The 25,762-nt window shown below is 33.5% G+C and overlaps 2 protein-coding genes across 3 annotated transcripts in view; both read left to right on the top strand.

Annotated features, from left to right (window-relative positions):
* Positions 1–3,357, top strand: part of LOC116343190 — a 6,179-nt gene extending 2,822 nt beyond the window's left edge. Inside the window, exons 1-2 of one of the 2 annotated variants that reach the window (XM_031771120.1) lie at positions 736–837; positions 2,651–3,357. In XM_031771120.1, coding sequence (XP_031626980.1) covers positions 787–837; positions 2,651–3,250 — 651 coding nt within the window. In that variant the 5' untranslated portion in view covers positions 736–786 and the 3' untranslated portion in view covers positions 3,251–3,357. Of the gene's footprint in view, positions 1–735; positions 838–2,650 lie in introns of those variants that run through there. The other variant, XM_031771122.1, reaches the window with a different exon arrangement.
* Positions 1–25,762, top strand: part of LOC116343187 (cholecystokinin receptor type A-like) — a 69,637-nt gene that overhangs the window by 21,437 nt on the left and 22,438 nt on the right. The gene's annotated exons all lie outside the window — the stretch shown is intronic.

The raw sequence follows: 25,762 nt of genomic DNA, 5'->3' as shown, positions 1-25,762 counted from the left end.
TAAATTCATAGTTCATATTCTAGTTTATTTACGATGGGGATATGCTATTTAAATTCCAGGGAGATTCCACGATCTTCTTAATCCAATTTTTAAAGCTATGCACAAATAAATTAAATACCGGAAGCTTTATAAACAAAAATGATTGTGCTTCCTCCTTTGTTTCATATCGATCTATGATGCAACGATATTGGGGACATTTTGGTATGAACTTGTCGTAAATTTTTGCTATCAGTCATGCGTTATGGTGTTATTATACTGATAAAACAAATATGCCTTATATTTTTTGGATGGGTAGTCAAAAATAAACTTCCAGTGATGGTTTTTCCTTATCGATTCAGCATCTAGGCAGCAGTGCTGTACAGATGCTGAGAATAGCTGGTGCTATTTAGATAGGAAAAAACCATCACTGTAAACTTCGAAATGTCCTCAGTCTTTGACGAAAAATGATTCTTACACGTTTTAGCAAGTATCTCACATACTGGTGGAAAATTCCATATAACGAGTAATATCAAATAAAAAAGTAATCGCATAGTAACTCGTACCTCAAAGCTGACTTTTAGTTACACCATTGAAAGAAATATTTCCATAAGGCGATAACAAACTCAATACATGGCCAAAAAAATGCAAATATACTGTGTAATAATTTGAAAAATTTCTTTGTGCGCATATTTGAGCTATTGTTTCAAGCAAGATCTATGTGTGATCAAACTTCTAACATATGGTTAATCATATAAATATCTGTCTGTTTTGTGATGTTAAGCTTAGTTTATTTTTGCGAGAAAAACAATGAAAACTTCAATTAACTTATTCTTTTTGGTAGCTGCTTTAACATCTGGCGTAAGTAACGATGGTTTTACTTAAATTTATTTGAATAAAAGCAATATCTTCATTTATTACTAGTTATAAGAACACTTTGTACTCAGAGAAATTGAACAGTGTGAATTTATTATTTATTATTTTTGTATTTTGCCCATTCACACTGAGGTTGTGTCATTTTACACTTAGATTTTGCAAGTTCAGTGTAAAATGACTTTGCGTGAAAAAAAACTATTTTTTTACAATTATTAAAAAATTTTCATGTATTTATTTTATTTTTAAATATCCAATGAAAGATTTAAAAATTAATTTGTTTTGATATTGATTCAATTTGTAGTGATTTTTTGCTCTAGAAGAAAAATAGCATTGCGATGTAAAAAATACAAACAAAATTCATCTCTCACGTTCATATTTGGGATAATTTGTATTATTTTTTCAACATTTAATCGATTTTCTACATCGAAAAAGCTAAAACAAGTGATATATTTAAGTTTGAAACGATAAACACAACGATTATAGTGTTTTTTATGCATGAAAATGTGCGACGGTTCATTTGAAAAACACACACTCTTCACAATTTTTTTTTCATTCCAATTTGAATTATTTTCATTTTATTTCCAATTATTTACATTTATTTTATATTTTCCTAATGAAAGAAGAAGAAAAAACATTCATTAAAGCTATTTACCTTCAAAAATGAATATTCAAGACTATGTGAATAATAGACTTGAATTTCCATTTTTTAAGGTAAATAGCATTAATGAATTTTTGTTCTTCTTGTTTCATTAGGAAAATATAAAATAAATGTAAATAATTGAAAATAAAATGAAAATAAAATGAAAATAATTTAAATTGGAATAAAAAAAAATTAAAAATATTTTTAGTATTGAACACAGAACGTTCGGTTGATACAGTCGACACGTCAGTCACCAGACTTTCATTTTTTGCTAAATATATTGCCATAAATATTTCTATAGAATAAAAATATTTGATAGCTTTGAATGTATGCGAAATGAAGTGTGTAGCACACGTATCTCGGCTCACGCATACATTCAAAGCTATCAAATATTTTTATTCTATAGAAATATTTATTGCAATATATTTAGCAAAAAATGAAAGTCTGTCAGTCACAGAGCCACATCAGTACATGACACAGCCACATCATGCTAAATGACTACTTGTGCAGAGTGTGTGTCTTTTAAATGAACCGTCGCACATTTTCATGCATGAAAAAACACTTTAATCGTTGTGTTTATCGCTTCAAACTTAAATATATCACTTGTTTTGGCTCTTTCAATGTACAAAATCGATAAAATGTTGAAAAAAATAACACAATTATCCCAAATATAAACGTTAGAGATGAATTTTGTTTGTATTTTTTACATCGCAACGCTAATTTTTTCCTAAAGCAAAAAATCACTACAAATTGAATCAATGTCAAACCAAATTAAGTTTTAAATCTTTCATTGGATATTTAAAAATAAAATAAAAACATGAAAAAAATTTAATAATTAAAAAAAAAATAGTTTTTTTCACGCAAAATCATTTTGCTTTGAACTTGCAAAATCAAAGTGTAAAATGAAGAGTCACACAGGGAAGAAACAACTTCAGTGTGAATGGGCGAAATACAATGAACACATTCATGTGCACACTGTTCGATTTCTCTGAGTATAGAAGTCAGTTCAATAATTGTGAACAAAATTGGCTGTCTTAAGTTGAAGAGAAGCTCTTCGCTTCTGTGTTACTTATAAAAATTCGTTTTCTTTCCGTCAGTCCGCAAAAATCGACAAATTGTTTATTATTATAAAAATTGATAAATATTCCACAAAAACAGATCCATTTGGTGTTTGGCAACGATGATGCAAGATTTGGCAAAAAATATCTTGACGACATGCAAGCCATCGAAGAAAGAATAAAGGATATTAAGCAATATCTCGCAAATGCCGTATTGGAGACAAATAACGATGCATTTTTATTAGATATTCTGGAGGACATCGATTTATTTTTTCAATCAACTTTTGAAGATCTTACATTGCTGCATTCTGAGTATTGTCAATTTTGTCGACCATTCGATCGGATTTACAAAAATTATTTAAATATAATGAATAGACAAACGCCGGAAGCAAAAAGAAAATTCAAAAAAACAGTAAACCGGTGGGAAGGACTTATTGTAACAAAGTTGTTTATTGGAATATACATTAAACAAGTCTTAGACAGAATCAACGAACTCGCACAAGAAAATAGTATATTTTATCAAATCGTTAATGAAGTGAAACAAGGGACGATTGATCGTAGTTCAAGAGAAGAGGAATGGTATCATATAATTAGTGAATGCAATAGACTTACCGATGGCATTTTAGACCATTTACAAGAAAGCCATAACTTTGACGTAAATGGATTTAAAGCTCAACTTAAAAGGGACGTTCCAAACTAAAGTCCATGAACTAGATATGGCGACTTATATAAAAAATGTCATCGTTTTGTTCGCAAATGTCAGAAAACAAATAAAATAAAAGCAAAATCAAAGAAATAATATTAAAATTGTGTATTCACATTTCTTACCATATATGGTTACGTAAAACACTGACCTTTGTTTATTGGTAAGTCCATACTAATGTCATTTCTCCATCTAAATCGATTGTTAAAAAGCAAAAAAGAATTTTATACTGCCTAAGGCAAGGCCTAAGGTCTGACATTGACTAAGATTTGACTACTCATCCAAATTGCCAGATACTGAACGTCTTATTTGGAAGCAGAGTGCGACGTGAATAACTGTTATTATATCGTCTTTATAAACATTTTGTTTGTGTTAAATTGACCGAGTTTCAGATGATAATTGATATCAACGGAAATCATGTGGAAAATGAATGTGTGGGAAAAGATCCCCCAACTATAGCGGTTGAACATAATTCAAAACAAAAAAATGTCTCCTATCGCCAAGTCAAAAAGTTCTATTCCATTCAGTCTGTTGAACAAATGAACATGTGATTACAATTTAACAATTATGTCGGGCCACATGTGGAGTGGACGCAAAACTTGTAACAGCCAATATGTTTAAATTTCCGTGTTATCATCTTGAATACGTATTAAAAGTGAATAGAGAACTTTCTCCGTCAATTTTATCTGTGTCACAGTGAAGCGATGCGTTTACCCACACAAATAAATTTACTACTAACAAACTTTAACACAAAAGAAAATCTGCTCTGTGTTTATTCTATTTTGAATGGTTATTGTATGAGTAGCGTAAATATATTTTATATTTTCAGTGCTTTTTTATATCTCGATTAAATGCTATTTGCGGAATCGCAAAATAAGAATGAGAAGGAAAAAAAACACTTTTATTACATATATTATCAAATTGATGTGTGTGTATACATCGTCGTAAAGTATCCAATGATGTATATTTTGTTGTTGATATTTGTTTGTTGAATGCTGTCGTTCGCGTGCGCGTGCATCAAGTGAACTAAAATGATTCATTGTCACAAAAAATGATCATGTTCACTTGACATATAAATATAAAGTACCAATTATTACATAACTGCGTGCAATCCTTATCACACTTTTACAGTGGCATTGTGCTACAATGGATCTTCACAAAAAGGGGGTTCCGCATTCACTTTCATTCAGTAGCGAGAATGCTTTTTTTCTAAGTTCATCGAATCGACAAAATCTCAGTCGAACAAAACCACACACACTTGATGCGGTCTTGTAATAGAAGTTCTATTATAGAACTGAAACCAGCGGAAGTTGAAAAATGCGTGTTTGCTGACTATGTTGAATTTGTTTAGTTCAATAGACTCGCATTTTTGTTGAATATTTAGCCAGCATACTTTTTCTGAAGTAAAATAAATATGACGATAAATACATCGAAATGAAGCACACAAAATTTGTTATGCGACGATAAACTGAACAAAGTCGAAGAAAATATGGAAATTTTCTTGTAACGATGCCATTTCAGTTAGATAGGGGGAGAAGAAGGCGATGAAGAGGAAGCACCAAACGTTGAACATGTTAAATCAATATCTCACGATAAAAATATTTATGGGCTATCCCAGAGAGAGAGCGAGACAGGGGAAAGCATAAAAATGAATCAAGAAACTGTTTTGTTCGTTTCAAATTATATTTTATCAGTTTGCCGTTTTTCGGCAAATGCTGTTTGCCTTGAATTGAAATCGATTCCGTAAAGCGATAAATCTTGCGTTGATTTTGCCGTACAATCAAAATTGAACATCGACAGCTGTGGTCAATCTGCCCAACATGCCTCTGCATGCTGGCGCCGCCATCACCATGTGCCAGTCAATTCATTTTGCGTGAGAGAATGCAATAAAGTATTGTTTAAAATTATAAACGGATATGACCTTAAATGTATCATATATATAAATAATGCGACGTAAAATTTGGAGCACATTTTGACGGTACCGCTTGCAAACCCCAACAAGTAAAAAAAGACATAAAAAACCATTTTGCAGAGAAATGAAAAAGTACAACAGTAGAAAGAAATCAACGCACGAAACATGACCTTCTTCTTCTTCTTGATTTTGTTCTTGTTTTTATTTACGCATTGCAGTAAATAGAAAAAAGTGTATAAGTGAAATTACTTTATTTGCTTGTAGTTGCTGTAATTTATGGTTAATTCGAATTGTGCGAATATTGTTGCGGTTCGCAGGTGGTAATCATAGAAATATTATAAACGACGAAATATTATTATTAAATAACAACACATACAATTGAGTGATTATCGTCGGTTACCAACGATTACACGCATATCCGCACACACAACAATCCACCCAACTTTGATTTATTCAATTGAACACGCAATTAATGTACTTGTGTAATCACTTTTGGTTACAACTATAAGTACATTACTAAATAAACTGATGCAAACTGTAATAATTTGTGTTTGTGTGTATGTGTGTTAAATTGTGCAACAAAAACTCTATTTTTGCCATAAGCGTGACACCGACAACGAATGGAGAATGAATTAAATATTTTAATAGCTTTCAACTCGCTTTCCATTTACTTGTTTGCAAATTACAAACCTTCAACTGGCGGTTGAGCCACTTTTTTTTCTATTCCCTTTCATTTCCAACTTCAATGCACACTGTGCACACACATCGTACATAAAATGCACTCGAGGGAATGAATGTACTGAACGTGCAAAGAATTGCTCACTGTGGACATAACACTGTTACAAATGCCATTTCGTTCACGTGAAATACGAGCCAAATACTCTTTTTATGGAAAGCGAGAGAAAAAAAATCATCGCTGCAAGTTGTCGTGAAACGTATTTTATCCGATGGGTTTACGTATGTCCAGCAGCAGAGCGAGAGAGAGAGAGAGAAGAACCAGAGTGAAAAAAGGGGGCGGTTAAGAGTTTAAGATGTACTTTGCGTAGCAATTGAAAAGTGAAATCGGTTTTTAAATCAGTCCACATTTGAAAATGTCAGGCTGTCGTAAACGAACACAGAAAATATAATCAACATATTTCATCGATTGTGACTTGTGCGGTGTTTGATTTCATTTCCCATTTGGAATGTTTTTTTCTCTCTCTCTTTACCATTTCGCCTTTCAGTTTTCCACCATCCAACACATTCGGTCAATGTGGTAATAATACAACTCCATAAACTTTCGATGTGCGCTTTATCGAACGTGCTCATGCTGTGTACATACCACTTGTAGTAGCTTTTGCGAATTGACACAATCCACAAGATATTTGGAACTTGAGCTATGGATGATTTGTTCGCACAGCCATTTACACTGTATTGTGCATGTGAAACCAACAAGTGGATATTTATGTGAGTGTGCCAGTCAAACAGTTGTCGTTTACAATTTCTTGCTTTTTTCACTCCAAATTTATTCGATCAATTTTTCTTCAAGAAAAATGAGCATTTCGCTTATTCATTTCTGCATTGGGTTGGGTAAGTAATGCGACAATTTCGTGGAATATTTTTTTTTTTTCCCATCGAATTCGCAGAAAACATTCAATTAGAATTCGCTTTTTGTAAAAAGCATTTGTCATAGTATTTTATTTGCGCTGGACAATGTTTTTTCTCGTCGAATTTTCAAGAGATGCGAAAAAAAGCAGCTAATCAACCAAATAGGGTCACGCCGATAAATCTTTGCATTTGACCTGCGTTCGGGTAACATGTAATATGTATATGTGTGTATTGATGAAAAGTTTTCAAGTATTGAATCGTTTTTTTTTTTTTAAGAAAAAGTAAATACTTTCAAGAAGCTCGCGTTTTTGTATCAAACAACCATCGAATCCGTTCCGTTTTGATGATACTACAGTTTAAAATCACTTTAAGCCATTGCAGTTTTTATATTAGTTCAGTTTTACTACTTTTATGTTCTGTCAAGAAGACGTGATAAGGATTTAATATTACCGCTGAATATTCACTTTTTCATGTTGGCATCCTCTCTCCCTTTCTCTCTTCCGTTCAATTTTGATGCGATAAAACGACAAAAGATGAAGAAAAAGAACGAAATCGAAAAAATCTTTTTAATGGCATATTCTGGAAAATTTAACGATTTTGCTCGTCAGCGCTGCAAACGATGAAGTACACATGTGATACGGTGCGGCAATGTACGTGTGTATGTGTGTGATGAATTTCAAAATGTGTAGTAATAACAATTTCAGTGTCGTTCTGTTGCCATCGGGATTTGATTAGATAAATTTTACCTGATTGAAAAAAATGGCTCGTTTCGTTGTCGTAAATATTTGCAAAATGTTCATTAAAAGGATTAAAGCATTGTCACAGAGATTGCTGTTAGACAACTCCGTCGGAATTCAATAATGTATGTATGGTATGTGCTAGAATGAAGAAAAAAAGCGACTGAGTGCAGTATAGCGCAAAGGCTTTATTCGTCGTTGTCAGTTGCGGCGTACGCACCTAATGAATTTAGTGTTATTATTATTGCGAAGCGGTATTTTGTTGAGTAACTTTTCGCTCTATCTCACTCATTGTACACATCATATATATAAAAATCCTTTATTACGGGCATCAGTTGCGAAGTTTGCAGCTTCTTAACAAAACTTTTTCGCAAACAATAATTAAATGACATTCCGGGCATTTTCTGTCTTTTTCTTCTTCTTATTATGGTTTTAAGAGTGTTTTACAGTAGAAGTGTTTTGTGTTTGCTCGTGCGTGACATTATTGGTTAAAGACGAACATTTGGACATCAGCGTGGAAAGAAAATAATTCAATAAATATTTGTACATCGGACAAGATTGGATTCTCCTTTAGGTGTTATTCCATATTCTCTGAGCACACTTCCTGAATTTGAATACGCACAATAAACTCTCTTCGGCATACTTGATGCCATTCTCATTTCCAAGTGTTCCAATGCGAAGTGTTCCATTGTTCGACAGCCGCGCACAAGTGTATCGTTACGTTTAATTGTATTCGATTAAAGCTCTTGTCGGCAAAAGCCATACATCTCGTGCTGCGAACGGGAATTTATTAAGCACTGTCATTGTTGATACTTAACTCACGCTGCTGTGAGCAAACAATGTGACTAATATTTATTTTCGTAATAATTCTTCTTCCATCAAGTGACTCGATACTTTTCCTTCGCTTCCGTTTTTTCCAACCGATTTTTTTTCTCGCTTTTTGTTATTTTAATCAACTAAATAAGAGCCAACTTTCACATCTTTATGGAATATTTACTGACGCCATTCTGCATCACATCATTCTTTCATCCTTGTTGATTTTTCTCTTCTTTAGATTTGTATCGGATTTTATTCCTGCTGCGTTTAAATAAGCACACTACAAAATGCACGTCCAAATATGAAAAATTCGAATTTTGCTCTGTCACTCACATTCGTCTCGTGAAAAATTTAAAAGTTTATCTGTCAATGTTGAAAGGACGATGAATGTCACTTCTTCGGATGTTTGGGTAACCTACATTGTTCACTTTTCTGCACTAACTTTCACTCAAGCAAAGTGGTGATGCTCCTGCATTAAAAATAATTTTATAAACTCTTTCATGGAAAATCATGGATATTTCTACTTTTTTAATGAAGAACCGAACCTTGGTTTTTCAAAGGAAGTTTCCTCTTCACGCACTTATGATTTCATATTAAAAACTAAGCAACTCAACATAACCCATAAAGCCTCAAAAATGTTCATTTCGAGTTATAAACATGACAAGGTGGTTTTCTACACAAATTTCCGAATTGATGTGACAAAATATGAAAGATCCTAATGCTGTAGTGAAATATTAAGATACTCGTGCCACTTTAAGTTAATCTAATGCTGGGAATATTTGCGGTGTCATTGTTTCCAGTGAAATAGTTCGCTCTGTTTTATTAGTTTCCCTGGAAATTATACGACCATTTACTCATGATAGAAACCTATTTTGCACCACATTTTCCCAGATTTATTAGAAAGTTCCTATCTCTTTCTCTTTCTCTCTCACTCTCTTACACTGTTTTTCCTTATATCTATCTCCAAAGCGATCATTTCATTGGTTTTGATAATTTATGCGAAATTTATAAAGGCTCGTTCATTAATTTATTCATGAAACTCTATGCGCATAATGAGAACCATATACCCAAACACATAATAAGCAATTTTTGAGATACAGCGTAATAAATGATATTTTGTTATTACAATTACGGAAAATTTCCGACGAACCCCCAACTATTCATTATTGAATAATAATTTTTAGCGATTTAAAAAATGTAATTCGACACATCCTGTTTACATAACCCTGTTGGCGTTTTAGAGAATATTGAAATTAAATGCGAATTCATTAAAATTCTTAATAAAATCCCTTAAAATGATTGTTTTAATTAAAATATCCAAAATAATATTGACCATATCACATCGGTGTACACAAAAAATTTAAGCGAAATAATAATTAATTTGTCGATTGTAAACATTCGATCATTATGTGTGTAATCCCTAGAAAGAGGGTTATTGAGTTTTATAGATAGCTTGCCAATAAAACGTCCAACTGATATAATCGCCGTGTTTTCGCTGTTGCGATGCGAACGAATATAAATTATAAAAGCAAAATGAGAGCATTAATTGTTATTTAATTAAGCTCGATTAAAACCGCATCGTTTAATTTTCGAGCTTTTGTGTACAATGTTCATGCAAATGGAACAATTTACCTAGTAAAATTGAAAGGAAATTTTTTTCTAGGAAAACGTGAATAATCCATGGAAGAAGCACACATTTTGATTTATTGCTCGGTGAAATTGATGGGAAAACAAATGGGCATCTCATTTGATTTCATTCATTTTTCATTAGTTGAACAAGAACATCAATCAGTCCGATCTGAATTCAACCGAATTTATAAATGGTGTGAACATTTGAAATGAACTCACCAATTTGAAATCTGAATTTCGATTAATTTCCACCTAAAATGAACCCATTTGCTCAATCGACGTGTCTATCATTCATTAAATGTTCATAACGAATATTCGTTCTTTGCAAAGCGGTCGGAGTCGAAGCAAATCTATGACGCTTTTATATTTTTGTTCATGCTCAGTTCGTTATGCATGGTATGAATGGCATCACCTCAAATTACCAGCAAGTTCGTATATTTAATGTTTGAAAAACAAATAAGAAGAACCAAACTATGGTGTGGATGTATATTCGAAACTGGGCTAATTTTCTGTAGCGGAAAATTTTCTTTCCTAATTTGCATCAATGGCTAAAGTTTTCGATGCAGTTTCAAATATGAATGAAAATGTGCAAAGTTTTTCGTATTGGTAATATTTCAAAATGTATTTCGATAAAATAGAAAACAACTGAACATTTTAAAATGCAGAAAGTTTATTGGTGCGATCCAAAAAATAATCATTGATCGCCTTAACAAACACAAGCAAACAAATTATTTGGAGCAGCGATTCCAATGGTAGCCAATCGAATGGTTACTATACTGCACTTTAAAAAAATATGAATGCCATTTGTATGGTATGAGTCGTGCTTGGAATAATCAATAATTGCAAAACAAGCCCCGTTAGTTGAAATTTTTGTTAAAATTTCTTGCCAATCAACTAAAAAAGAAATAAAAATCATAAGAAACCTAAACACAATACAATGTATAGATTTATTGGGAATTATGTACTTGGAGCGTTATCCATGTGAGTTGGTGTCACACGTAACTATGCTTAATCGAATTAGCTTTTTTTGTTGCGAACATATACATTGTACGACCATTCTCCATTATTCGAATGTCTACGCATCACACGCGGACAATGCTGAATTCATTCCAACCGAATCACATCAATGAATCGTTTAATGTGCCCAATGCTCAATATGATGTGATGGGAATAATAACAATTCTTTTGCTATGTCCAAACATTAGCCAGCCTCAGCGTCGGCCTTCATTTATCCTGTTAAAATGAATGGTCACATTTTTCGATGACTATTTTACTCAATATTTTCCCTCTTTTTCTTTGAATTGTTATCGTCACATCATGAAATTGGCACAAATTGTAGCAAAGGGACAATTCGACAATGTTATCCATATCACAAAAATAGCAATGTTTTGTAAGTGCCATTGTGCCCAATTTCGATTGCTTAGAATGCGGAAGAACTTGACAGGCTTAGCATTGCTATGATGGAAAAGAATATATCATTTTACAGGATTCATTCAACCAAATATTATGATAAAAACGAAAGTATATATTTTTCAGAGCGTAAACATGTTTTTTTACTGAAAAGAAAATTAATAACATACAATTTTTTTTTTTTTAATTGGAGAGGGGAGTAACAAGCGGAAGATATGTTTGTAATATTTTTTGGCATGAAATAAAATCGGATATTTTATTGAAGAGGCTGAAAAACCTCATTTTTCACGTGGCAAATACATTGTTCGTCAGAACCCTATTATAAAATATGCAGTCATAGTTTGAGAGCAGCTTACAAGTTTTAAACCAAATGTAATGCGAATGGATTATACCACAATTTGTGCCACAGATAGTGTACAATGTACCTCGAATGTGTCAAACATGGCATACACTTTGGATTGTGTCAACAGACAGCTAAAGTGAATCGGGGTTTACACACTCACTCTCGATGCATGAAGTCACAAGTTAGGGCAAAATGTTGAAATGAGTGTTTGACATGCATTTAACAAAAATCAAAAGGCAACATTGTTGTTCTCAATACCTTCAATTACATGCCCATCATAAAAATTCAAGTAGCAAAAACTCACTCGTTTTAATGTAATTAGCATAAAAACCATGACAAGCATTTGATTCAACTAAATAGCGTTTTAAAGTGCATTTCAGGAATTTCGTTTTAAAACAATGTATCATAAGTGGAATTTATACAGAAAAACTGTGGAATTTAACAAATTAAATTCTTTTTGTCGAACTTATGACTGAGAAATGTGTACCAAAAACAAGAGGGTAAAGTCAAAGTTGCTGTGTGGTATTCAGAAAATAATACGTTTTAAAACTGGTGAAAAAGAAAGAACGAAGCAAAAAGTTGTGGTGTTAGCTCAGTGAAGCAATTAAAATGCCGTCGACAATGTATGTTCGTGCAAATTAAATTGTAACGCCACAGGTTTCGCACCTTCCTTCCTGTTATCATAAAAACTCATTTTATGCCGTCAATCTTTTAATCCTTTTTGGTGGTGATGAGCAAACAGCTCTTAAATTGGTTTGCGCTGAATCAACATCAGTGTACTTCGCAGTATTTCGCAAGAGATAAGCCATAAATACTATTTACTTATTAAAATGGGTCAAATATAGCAATTTTCGTATGTTTGTGCGTAAATATTTGACGACAACACACATACACATTTGACGAAAAAATAAATGACGGGAAATAGGGATTTATGAAAGTCATTTTTAATACTTTGATATACTTTCATGCATCACTGTTCCATATCTTCGTAATCTCCTCTTACTCGGTTGCGTTATACGCAAGACAACAACAAATGTGATTTTATTCACGGTGGAGTAGTTTTGGCGCGTTTCCGTTTGCATAAACTTGTTTTTTATGTCATCAGCATGCTTGCCACGCATTACATACAAAAAATAAAACTTCGAGATGAACAGCAATCATTTCTCCAAACACATTCTACGTGAGCTTATTTCAATGGTATTCATAGTATGCATCCGATTGTGATTTTCCCGTCTTCTCAGTCAAAGCGGAAATTCCATTTGATGTGTTGCTTACATTTTTGAAATGAAATTCCATTACTCATCATAGCATGCCAAAATATATAACAAAAGAAAAATCTTCCCCGACCAATTCTGGAAGCCATTCAAATGTAGGCCTCCTACGGGACTCATTTTTTCTTTTAAACCACACAAAAATGCTTGCAAAAGTAAATGATTTTTTGTTTGCTTTCATTTTTCACGGAAGCGACCAAGCGCTGATGATGTACAAATAAAATTGTTTCTGCTTTTTTTTTAAACCACTCAACATTCATTTGTGAATAAAATGTTCAATTCCGTGTTGCCACAGGACCTTTAAAGCCATGTACATAACGTTTGATCGGCAAAAACCAAGAATGGCAAAGGTATTTCCGGCAAATAATGCCAATGAAACAAATGGTATGTCAATTTAAGTGAAACGTGAAGGCATTTTAAGCACGAACAAATTCCAGTTTGATCAACACTCACAATCTGAATGCCATTGTAGAAAAATTACTGTAATCGTGTGCGTGGTGCGCGATAACGAAAGAATTTGTTATCGTGGCATTTCATGCAAAGTGGCAAAGATAATCACAGGAAAGTATAAGTGATGGAGAATATATTCAAAATATTTTGTGTGCGTGTTTTTCAAACACATCGCAAGTGTGGCGGCTCAAGATCTCCTGAGTAAATATCGAAGGGCAATCGCACTTTGAATACTGCAGTTGTGCTGCTCGCTGACATTTATAAGTTCAACCCTATGTAAAGACATTGCTTTCCTCTTCTTCTTCATTTGCAAGAAGTATGTGCTTTATAGCAGCTTAACTTTGAGATACCAGGTGGCAGCACATCTGCGTGTTCGAAACCCAATACATTGCTTTAAATGGAGTGCGAGCAGAGCGTGGTAAACATAAATTGAAATGAAGAGAAATGATAGAAAAGAATAGACAAAAACCAACACACATGATATTCAGCCGATGGGTATGAACCAATTTCTCATATATAGAAAATATGGTGTGCAAGAACACTGAGAAATCGATGTGTGTTAAAATAGAGCAAGAGTCATTCATATTAAAGAGCTTTTTCCATTTTTTTTTGCTCTGCATTTTATTGAAAATAGTATGAGCAAAAATGTAAATCAATTCCCTTGATGACGGTCCTATTTGGAAACGTATGAATGAAATTTTACTTTCCATAATGCTGTAGGTATGACAACACCAACGACGAAGACGACGTTGACGATAACAACGACTGAGAAACTGATTATACGATTCGATTTATCAAACGTGAACGCATTCTTTCGGCACCTCTTCACGTTAAAAATTTCAATCACATTTTTGTGTGCTCACAACGTAACTGATTCGACAATTTTTCTTTCTCCACTCGCACTTTGCTCGGTCTTTGTGCGATGATTTCAGACAGGAAATAGAAAAATATGCAACCTTTCATATCAACAACAATCAAAAGTCAATACCGCAAATACATGGAGGAAGTGGCACCATAAAAAATGCGCAAATTATATGTGGATTGATGCTTGAAGAAATACAGAAAACGAAAAAGATGAAGGAAAAAAAAAGAGTAGGTGCTGAAGGGAAAAAGACGAAAAAAGTGCTACCAATTGGGAATTTCAATTTTCAGACATGCTCGAAAAATGTGGGCCAATACACATAAAACGCATTGTGTCTGCCTTTTCCCTTTCTCCATTTCACATTTCGTATTTATGTAATAGACACGGATTCAATCGAAAAATAATGCTTCGACAGCAAATTGTTCTTCCTTATTACGATCACGAAGTTTGATCAAAGTCAAGTGGAAACTTTTATCGAATGGCATTGCTCATTTTATGAAACCGCAACTGTTGGGATTGTTGATTTTCGCTAGTGTCACAATGTATTACACCACGAAGTGCTGAGAACGAAAGAGATATGAGAAGTGAAACTGAAAGGGTGAGAGACAAAGGAGTGAGCGCGTGTGACATATAAGCATATCAAAAGGTTTATGCAAATTTTTACTTTGAACCGATGTGGTAGTTAACTCGATATGGTGGACCCTGACTCAATGACATGTTGTAAGAATAAATAATTCAAAGCATTCTCTCATGGGATTCAAGTGGTTCAGCAAATAAACACACAGAAAAGAAATATGCATACACACATAAATGGGCAAAGCAAAAGTTTGTTGAAAGCTTATGTCTGAAAATCAGTGTTGTGTGTCGGATTATGGATGATGTTACAACTTAGATGCCGTTCAATTTTCCTGCGATACGAGTAAACGCGACTATGCTATTCAATGTCAAAAGTAATATCTCAATAAAATATTGGAAAAAGACACCAAAGATTCTAGTCTGATTAAGTAAATTCAATTTGCAACAAATGGCGTTATATTGTTAAAAACATTTGCAGTAAATATAAGCAGTAAGTAGACTGTTGTCTATCTTAATCTTTGGATTAAAGTGTCGCATTAAGAAATGAATTAAAATTAAATTGTACGCGTGAATGATAAAATTATTATCTACTCATACGGAGAAAATTAACGAATTTCTATTTTGAATATTTCACATAACTACTAGTTGTTGAACTAAATGTGAGATTTCAATGAAAATTCCATTTAATTGTGTATGCTTGTCTTCAATGCGGATTACATACAGTGAAATGAATTCTATGCAACTTGGTAACCAGTACAGATTGCAATGCAGAAACAAGAGAATGAGTTTAAAATAACAAGAATCTCAGCTGGTATGCGTTGTATCACAAGCTAAAAAAAAATGCTGCTAAAATGAAAAGAGAAAAAGTTGGAGTGCGCACAGCGAATCTCAGCAAACGGATTAAATCCCGGATAATCATTCACGCTGAATGATTAATAGCCACCATTTCAATGTTGTTCTTGTGCTCATTCCTTCCAGTTTTTCTTCGAAATCTGAGAATCACTTGACATTCATTTGGACTTAATGAAACAAAACAGAATGTGAATTTAAAGGCGGAACGGGTACCTCAAGACAATTTCGCTTTTTCTCTCTTCAACTATGTGCAGTATTCCAACAGTGTTGTCATAGCGAAAACGGTGTCTTATTTAAATGCGATTCAAAAGCTCTTGTATTTTGAATAGCATTCAAGTCATGTAAAAAATATTAAACATACACGAAAGCAAAACAACAAATAATCTATGCTACTGCTTCGCAACTTCCGAATCTTGTTTGTATTCAACGAAAACATGTTGAAGGGGCATTTAACACACGAATAACGTTAAATACACAACATTCGACGATAGCAAAATCCGAAACAGAAACAACACATTCCGAATTATTTGCCAGAGTGATTTTTCATGATTATACGTGAGCTTGCAGATAATCGATGGCTGTCGGAGCCAGCCACTGCCAATTTCATTTAAAACAAAAAACTTTCGGCACATGCTTCCTCTCTCTCTCTCTCTGTCTCCTACTTGATCTACCACAATCTAATTGATTTCATGCCCACATAACTTCTATGTTTGTCCAAAGTAAACACGGAACGCGGAAGAAATCACAAACTTGGAATTTGCATTTCATTTTTCTGTGTGCCTTTTATGCAAACTTCATTGCAAAACACTAATGGTCGCGCGCGTGTCAAATGTGAGGAGAATTTTCAATTTACAGTTGTGTATAATGCCCTTTTAAAGAGACTTAAAAACAAATTGTAGCCATTTTTTTGTAGAAATATCTTGTTTTTTTTTCTATTAAAACATTCGTTTACAAAGCTCATGAGAATTGGCACGAAATACACGAATACAGAGCGAAGAAGAAAAGAAAAACAATAGAAAAACCGGCGGCAATTTGACTGAATCTCAACACACAAAAAAGGCGATGCTATAAAAACGATGCAAAATGTTATTTTTTGCTAGGAGAGCTCTTAATAATCATGGTTGACAGCGTTTGTGGAAATTCTTGCGGTGATTTTGTAACGTGAACGGAAAAAAGCCAAAATTTCATAGAGAATGCATGTTAAGCAAAGGTAAAAAGAGGAAAGAGGTAGAGAGAGCTGAAAAAAAGCTACAAAAAATACATCCATAAATGTCGGCGCGCAAATAAATGAAACAATATTACTTTTGAAAGGCGCCTTTGATATCGAAAACACGGCTCCCGGCAATATTCAAATTTTGTCCGTTGCAAAAAAAAAAACAAGTTGCCACTCAAATTCTGTGTCAGTCTGCAGTCTTTTGCTCGGCCGGTGAATTAAATTTAAATTATTGCAAATTGTCGAGTTGATTAAATTGAAATTGTTTGGTGTGCAATCGTTTCGTCGCGTCGTCCCGATATTGAAGCTTTTAATGCATTCATGCATGCTCACAGGCAAGCTCTCACACTCTTTTTTATCACTATCTCATTTTCTGTCTATGTTCTGTCTGTTTGAATGACAACGAGAGTGAGATATTTAATTAAAAATCCTTTATTTGACAATTTTACAATGGACATGTTCATTGTCATTGTAAGCGTCAATATGGCCATTGAAATTGAGAGATGTTGATTGCAAACGTTTTGTAAGGCGTGCGACGAATTGTCCCTTTTTAAATTGATATTAATATTTCAAATTGAAAGACAAAAACAATGGTTGAATACATAATGCCATTGAACTGGTGACAGCCCATGGTGCTTCAGAGATATATGGCATGGTTTGGCACTTTGTTCTATTCGTTGAGTGTTTTATGTTTGATTATTATTATTTTCATTATATATTGTGCATTTTTATCGGCAAGCTCTTGCCATCTTTCACTGCATGCCAATTCATTTGGACATGGTCGTATTTTAGACTTTACAAATTTACAAACATAATTTATAACAATTTTATTATTCGGTCGCATTTGCGGCAGTTTTTGTGTATTCTACGCAAAAGTTTTCATCGCATTTGATGATGCATAGCACTGTGTGTGTGTGTGTGTGTGCTGGCATCAATGTGGACGACACACCAATGAGAGACGTTATAAATTAGAAGCAATGCATAAATTTCGAAATAATTTTTTTAAGCTAATTTTGACCATTTTCAATGCTTTTTCATCATCACCATTTGAAAAGCAGCATCTGAAAGCACAAGTGAAATTTTGTCAATTGCACCATCTCAATCATCCTTGATAGCAAGTATGTGAAACTCAATCCATAAATTCTGTAAATATTTAAGAAAAAACTCTCTGTGGTCTGTGTTTGACCTGAAAACAGGCGAAAATCTGTGAAAAATAAATGGTGCAGCATGTGGTCTGTTTCAGTTACAGTTGGTCACAGTACATACAATTTTATCGGGTGTTTTGAGCAATAAAAGTCTCATTCACACATGGTTGGCGGCAATATGTGATAAAAATTCAAGTGAATATGATGAGCCATTGACGCGAAAACATCGATTCAATGGAAAATTAATCAAATGTGATTACAATATTTAGCCACATAAAAAAAACAAATATCGAACCAAACAATTTTCTGTTTTGTTTTTTTATGGCTTCATCGAATCACAGACGATTTACTGTTTTCATTATTTTATTCATGCGATACAGCAACCAGACATGATTTCGGAATGTGTGTGTGTGTTTTTCTGATGAAAACGATCGACCCAATAAAATACCTTGGATAAAAATGGCCGTTGTCAGGATTGTTAATGGGAGAAAAACGCCCATTTCATTACAATGTTTAGCAATGGTGTTGTGTGGTGTAATCAAATTAAAGTAACGCGATTTTATTTCGTCGAGGCGGATAACGGAAGCGAAATGTTGGAATTTTTCGCATACATTTTATTGTGATGTATTTATGTGTCCGCTAGTGGATATTTCTGCTATAAGCCTGCACATTATGTTTTTATTGCAGTCATAAAACACATAAGAATAGCAATTTATTTTTTTCACTCTTTATCTGAAACACTCTGATGATTATAATACGAATAAAAAAACTGATTAGAAAACTTGTGTGTGAATTTTTACTTCGGTCGAATATGAAAAATCCCCCAGTTCAGTTTAACACTGTGACGACTATGCAAGAGTTCAATTACATAAAATTTATTGTACGAAATGTGAAAAAGATAATAAAACGGATGGGAAACGAGAACGACCAACTTGAAAATCGCGTGCGTCCGAGACAATGATATACGAAATGTTCATAACTTTTTTTTTCTTGTGCAGCTGCGATGACATTAACTTCGGTTTTTTTCCAAACACTTGGAAATGGAAACTGATTCTCGCTTTGAGTGAAAGAAAAATAGAGTTTACAGTTGAAAATACTCATTAATTTTACGATGTCCAACGCGCTGGACATTTTTATTGTAGTGAACGGTTACGATTGGTAGTGTGTGTGCGTGTGTGAGTTTGCATTTGATAACATCATCATATTTGATTCGAACATTCAATGCATGTGCTTTGTCAGACATTAGTTTTCAATCAAGTTATTAGTATTGGATCATTGCTATATGTACCATACCAATCGAAACGATTTTTAATTTACCCGCTGGTTTGTCATTTGCCATTGAAATAGAAACGAAGCACTTTTACCACGCATTCAATCTTCGGACACTTTGCTCTTTTTTTGCTCTATCTGAAAGGTACACCTGTGCACGCGTACTCATCGTATGGCACTTATTGTGTTCAGCGCAAAAACAAATTCTATTCAAGTAGAACGAAAGCAGTCATAAACTGTAATGTTAAACATCGTTTCGAACGAAACTAAAACTGACCTTTGATAAATACATAAGCTTCAAGAGAGAGAGAGAGGCGATGAAAGGAAAATTGGTTTTTCGAAAGGATTTTTCTCTTGTGCTCGGATACATCTTCTGGAAGTGCAAAACCAAAAGGAAAATCAACATCACGATGACAATGTCGTTCGCATGTAAAATACAATGGCTCTTGTTTGCTGCATCACCGTACTTTCATCGCTCCTTTGCATCTTGTTTTCGCTATCACTGAAACCGTATTACATTTTTCATCATCTGTAATTTTCCCATCTTTTGTGTCACTGGCTGAAGCGCTTTGGATTTCGTTCCAACTTTTGTGTGTGTGTGTGTTTGTTATCATGTTTTTTTTTCTTCCATGTTTTCTGCACAATTCGATGCAATTTTCCAAGGTAGAATGGGTATTACATCGAACTATTATGGAAAAACTTTTGCCCAACAGGGTTTTCTTTCCCTTGACTCAAGTGCAGCTCACCATTTCTTTGCGCTAATTTCCAGAACAATTTTTTTCTTCTTCTTCTTCAAATTGACTCATTTCGTTTGACAATTTTATTAATGTTTACTCCACTCGAATTTGTTATTTTCCCTTTTCCAGCGACTCCTTCGCCCACTTGCTCGTTCCGATTTTCCATTGTTGAACATTTCATAACAGAAACTCATTATAAATACATGCAAATTGAAATGGTGATGGTGCCATCAAATTTTCTGTAGAAAAAATGCAAAGGAAATTAAGAAATCAGTCATCGTCATCATACGCTTCAAAAAAATGTGCATTCATTTATTTTAGTCGGTGAAATGAAAATAACCCATTTAAATTGGGAAAATGTGAATGAATTAATTCTACTTCCACGAAAAGAGCACTCAATCACGCTCACCTGAGTGGGAAATACAAACAATTTAATGTGCATTCGCATGATCTTCAAGTGGAAACAAAACTAAAACCAACATTTTTGCCGTGTTGAAAAAAAAACGGTGAGTTAAACCAACGCACCAGGTGTCATAATGGAACATTTTATAAACACCAGCATTTATTGACTCCACTAATTTTATTGGAAATTTCCGAGTTGGAAATACAAAGGTGTCAAGTGGTTTTGAGGTTTACTGCGATGAATGTAAATTCAACGAAGCAACCACTGGTTCAAAGCATCCTTGTGTCATTCAATTTTGCAAATATAATCCTCTGCACTCGAAGCTACAATTTTACAAAATGTGTACACAAATGGTTCAACCAAATATGTGAAGTTGGTAAGATGTTTTTTTTACATCATTTTTGAACTATAAGAGAGAAGAAAGAACTAAATGAAATAGGTAATTTGGAGAGTTAACTTTTTGTTGGAAATATTTCTGGTGCCAAAGAACAGAAAATTACAAATTGAAATTGTACAAAATTGAAATATGTTTTTTTACGAAATTGTGCCATTTCCATGACAACACAGTACATTGAAGTAAAATCATTATGCAAGCTCAAAACATGAAATGACTTTTAAATTTTCGAATAAAATTATGCAGGTTTTTTTGTTGTGAAGCACATAAAAAAAGTTTCTATGGCAAAAACCATACGCCAAAACCGTTAGTGAAAATATAATAATTTGTGAAGCTTCAATATCACTTCGTACACACGTAAAATGTAACTGGATAATTATTCCCAGTGATAGAAACCGCAACAAATGACACGTTTTCACACACGAATATTATAAAGTATATTGGTTACATCTGGTTAAATCATAACCATATCAAACCCGTTCGGCAAAACCAATTGAAAATCGCTTTGTATTAGGAACAGTTTCAATGCCTGTTTGTTTTCGGAAGCATATTCACCGCTGCATTTCATTTACGTGTTAATGAGTTGCTTGTAGCCAGCAAAATTAACTAACAGCAGCAGAATTTCAGAACATAATAACACATAAAAAATCAACCCATTATTCCATCAACGCATTGTAATTCATAACCTTGTACATTTAATGATGTTGGCTGGCATTGAAGTGAATTAACAAAAAGATAAAGCCAAAATAGCATAAATCCAGAACAAATCATCAAAATGAGAGAGAGAAAAAACCCAAAACTCGCTTTTGTTAAATTTTGAACATTTCGGGGAATATTGATGATATCAGCAATTTTAATTATATACGTGTATAATTGGTGGTTTATTAATAATGGATTTAATTCATAATACCCAATTTAGAAGCGCTTAATTATTATATCAGTCAAGGATTTCTCAGGTTTTTTCAAAAATCTTCTTATAATAATATCAAATTGATTTATAATAATATTAAACCGTCGAAAAAGTGCGAATTAACCAAAACGATATGCGATCAGCGAATGGAAATTTTGCGTGGGGCAGACATTTTTTACTGTCTGTGCGTCAAATGGGCAATAATACTAAATGCGCATCTTAATTTATGACCGAACAAAGATCGAGAAGAACAATGCAAATAAAAATTGATATATTTTCGGCGAGAAATAATTTTTTAATGGATTTGTTTATCGTGCCTCATAAACAGTTGACCAAACAATAATAAGTTCACAATCTCAGCAACGACTTATTGAATCTTTGTTTATTTTTATGAGTTTGTTTTCGGTGTGGGATATATTACTGAAAGTGATAACAAACAATTCGAAGATATCGATAGCGGACAACATTTTTTATTGAAAAAGAACGGTCTAGTTATTTGAGACATGTGGAAATTTATTCGAATTCGTAAACTTGATCGATGTTGTTTATGATTGAAGTTTTTCTATGAATTTACCTAGAATTTTATTATCTTGATAGTAACGTTAACTTTGAAATCCATTGAATTTATGAAAGTTTTCTTATACTTGGGTAAAATAAATTAACGATGGTCCGTATACTGCACACGGAATGGATAAACACTTGAAAGGCACAACATCTGATTTTATCTTATTGGGCTTATGTACGCCTACAGTAAACAAATTAACATAGCGAATACTATTGAAAGAGAAATAATTTATTATCGGATAATATTCCATTGGCTTTCGTCAATTGCTCATATCATGGTCAAATAAAACCGAATAAAAGCAGGAATTTTGTGAATTAATTAATTCGCAGAGCGCGTGCAGCGAAAAACAATCAGAAATCAGCGTTTGGCATGGCAACAAAATAAAATAAAAATAAACACGTAAAATCGATTAGAACATTTTTGATGAGCATGAGATTAATTGTATTCCATTGTTCCACTTACAAATAATGTTCTTGAGATTTTGGATTTTCTCGCATTTTGTCGACATTAAGCGTTTGTGCGCTTGGAAACATTTGTACCGTCAACATACCGCACTTGATTCTAATATAATTGTTATGTCTTTTTTGCCACCCACACACTCCTTCTCTTTTCAATCTGTTGAAAGGAATAAAAACAGTTCATGTTGTACAGCAGTTGGTTACCGAAAAAAAAAAATGCTTAAATGTATTTAGACCAATTGAGTGTTGTATTGTCAAACATTTTTGATCATTTAATCAATAAACACATTATTGTTATTCTAACTCTGACTGAGATAGTGAATCGAGATTCTCGATATCGAAAAAAAAGTCGTTGATGTTTTTTGTTCAACAAATGTTTTTGTTTTGCTTATATTTTCTCGAATCTTCATTCTTCCCTCCGATTTGAAATCGTTTTTCGTTGGATAATGATTATGGAAAATGTAACTGCTCTGACGCAATGTTAAAATTTCATGGTGTGAAACACATTTGGTCACGTAACAACGCGCAATTCAAAGCATTTAAGTGAGTGAAAGCGAGACGAATTTATCGTGATGTTACACTGAAAAATAAAACCAATTCTTCTGCACAATGAGATAATGGAGTTGGATGCATTTGGTGCGTTGAGCTAGATAAACGATGTTGAATGTTGCTCGACTTTTTTTTCGTTCTTCTTTTATGTTCTTCATTTCCAGAACTAAAGCGAAACATGATACATCGATTGGAACTTTGCTCATCTTTTGTTGTTCTGTTTTTTTGTCATGCGATTTTTTTTTTCAAGCACTTTATTATCTCAATATGTTTTCATAACAAAGCAAATTAAAACTAATTGTTCGTCGAAGTCGATATTGACCCAAAACATCCGTTGGCCATTTCAAATGAAGCACTATTCTGTTCGGTTCTTTTCATTTTCTTCACTCAAAGTTAATGATATAAAGAAATAAACTTTGTGTGTGTGCGTGATGGTGTGAACATGAAGTGGTGCCGGGACGAAACGAACAGTGAATGCAGTCACTTTTTGCTTACTTAAATTGAATGGAGCAATATCATGTAATATGAACTGAATACTGATCGTTGGATTTTCTAAAAGCCAACGAATCATTTGGAATGCGAATTGAGGCGATGCAGACCGAAGAACAAGAAAAATGCATGAAGGAACAAGAAAAGAAAATTCGAATGCACTTCAATTTTGCGTTGGCTTTCAATAGCGAGAACAGAAAAGTTGATAACCGTGTGACACACTGATTTTTTTCGTTCTTGTTCATCGGTCGTGGTTCAATCGACTTGAACTGGCACAATGAACCAAATGGAAATTTGTTCGATAGTTGTAAAGCATCAAAGTGAATTGAGAATCATGTTTCAGTCATTATTTAGAATCCGAAAATGAGAACCATTCGCAATCCGAATGTGTCATATTTAATTCAGACGCTATGATGGAAATTTCATTAAAATTCAACAAACGAATTTAACGCTGAAGAAAATGAAATGATGCTTCTCATAGCCGGAAGACAATTGATAGTGAAAAAGATAAAAAGACACTTGGAAATGCTATTTTTCCCAGTTTGATTGCATTTCAAATTTTCAAAGAGAATTAACAAATAACAACAACAATACAGTACACTCACAATGCCATTGCAAATGACCGAAATACCGATTTTATTTGAGAAGCTCTTCATTTAATGGTCGTTTATTTTGCAAATGTACTCTTCAATTTTGCAATCAATGTTGGAATTTAATGACTTGCCGTTTCACACAAAACGAAAAAGACTCAACTCTCCTGCACTTTTAAATTCTTCAAATGCATTTCATCTCTGCAAAAAAAAAAAACAAACAATTTAACTGAATTTAGTTAGAGAGTTCTCTTTCTCGTCTGGGAATCTCTCAGAGTTCTCTGTTGCATTGGATAGAAAATCCTTTAAGTGATTTATTACGGAATGAATAAGCCTCGATTATGAATGGTGTCGGCGTCATCACCGAGGAAGACGATGTTTCTATTCGATCAGTGCCGAATCACTCATTGCGCATGCATAATGCGATTGAAAATTGTTTTCTTTTTTTAGTCTTCAAAGTTCATATACGATTTGAATAAATAGCGGAATTTCCCTTTTTATTGAATTCACTTGGAACATCCTTGGATGCATGGTATGCTTGGCTGGCAAATATTTCGAAGAAAAATGTTTTCTTTCTTGCTTTTTTTGTGAACGAAGATAAAACGACAGCGTAGAAAATCGAGAGAGTGAAAAACATTTTATATTTATTACCAATGATACGCTACATAAACTCCTTCTGTCGCTTCGCATGCACACGCTGTACATGCTATCATGTGAGTGATGAGCTTTCGGTGGTGCCCTCTCTCTCCCTCTCTGTACATATTTTTGTCTATTCTTCTACTCTGTCCCGGATGTGCTGTTATTGAAAATGCTTTTAATTCTGTTGGCGTGGCGGGGCGAGAGTGAGTCAGTGGTTGTATGAATGTGTTGGAAAGCTCAATGTTTGGTTGCATGTGAAATCCATGGTATGACACGGATTAGTGTTGCGATGGAAGGAAGTCTTTGCCACCAGTGTTAAACAATGGTTTTTCAACGTCAATTCTGAACTGTATCTAAGACAGCACAAGTTTTATGCGATACTCGAATATAATTCAAAACTTCACAGTTGCGTATATATAATAATTTATAGTTCATGTTGATAGCGCTTTTTTCACATTGTCCTTTTTTATTTCTGTTGCTACTTGATTTTAGGATCATTTGACAGGATGTGCGACACAGAAAATGTAATTCTTTCAAACATTTTCGCTTTTTTTTCTTCTCTCTTTTTCTCTTGTTCATTCTCTTTCTTCCTCTTTCGTTGTATGTGTTGCAATCAACACAAAAATCGATAGCTTAAAAGTTGAATGAGCGAGAACAGTGGAACATTGACTCCTCCTTTCATTTCATTCATTTCTTTTCGTCA

The sequence above is a fragment of the Contarinia nasturtii genome, unplaced genomic scaffold, assembly GCF_009176525.2.
Source record: "Contarinia nasturtii isolate CC-2019 unplaced genomic scaffold, AAFC_CNas_1.1 Cnas_scaffold_993, whole genome shotgun sequence".
Classification (NCBI taxonomy): Eukaryota; Metazoa; Arthropoda; class Insecta; order Diptera; family Cecidomyiidae; genus Contarinia; species Contarinia nasturtii.
The sequence above is the reverse complement of the archived record's forward strand: the minus strand, read 5'-3'. Positions and strand labels throughout refer to the sequence as shown.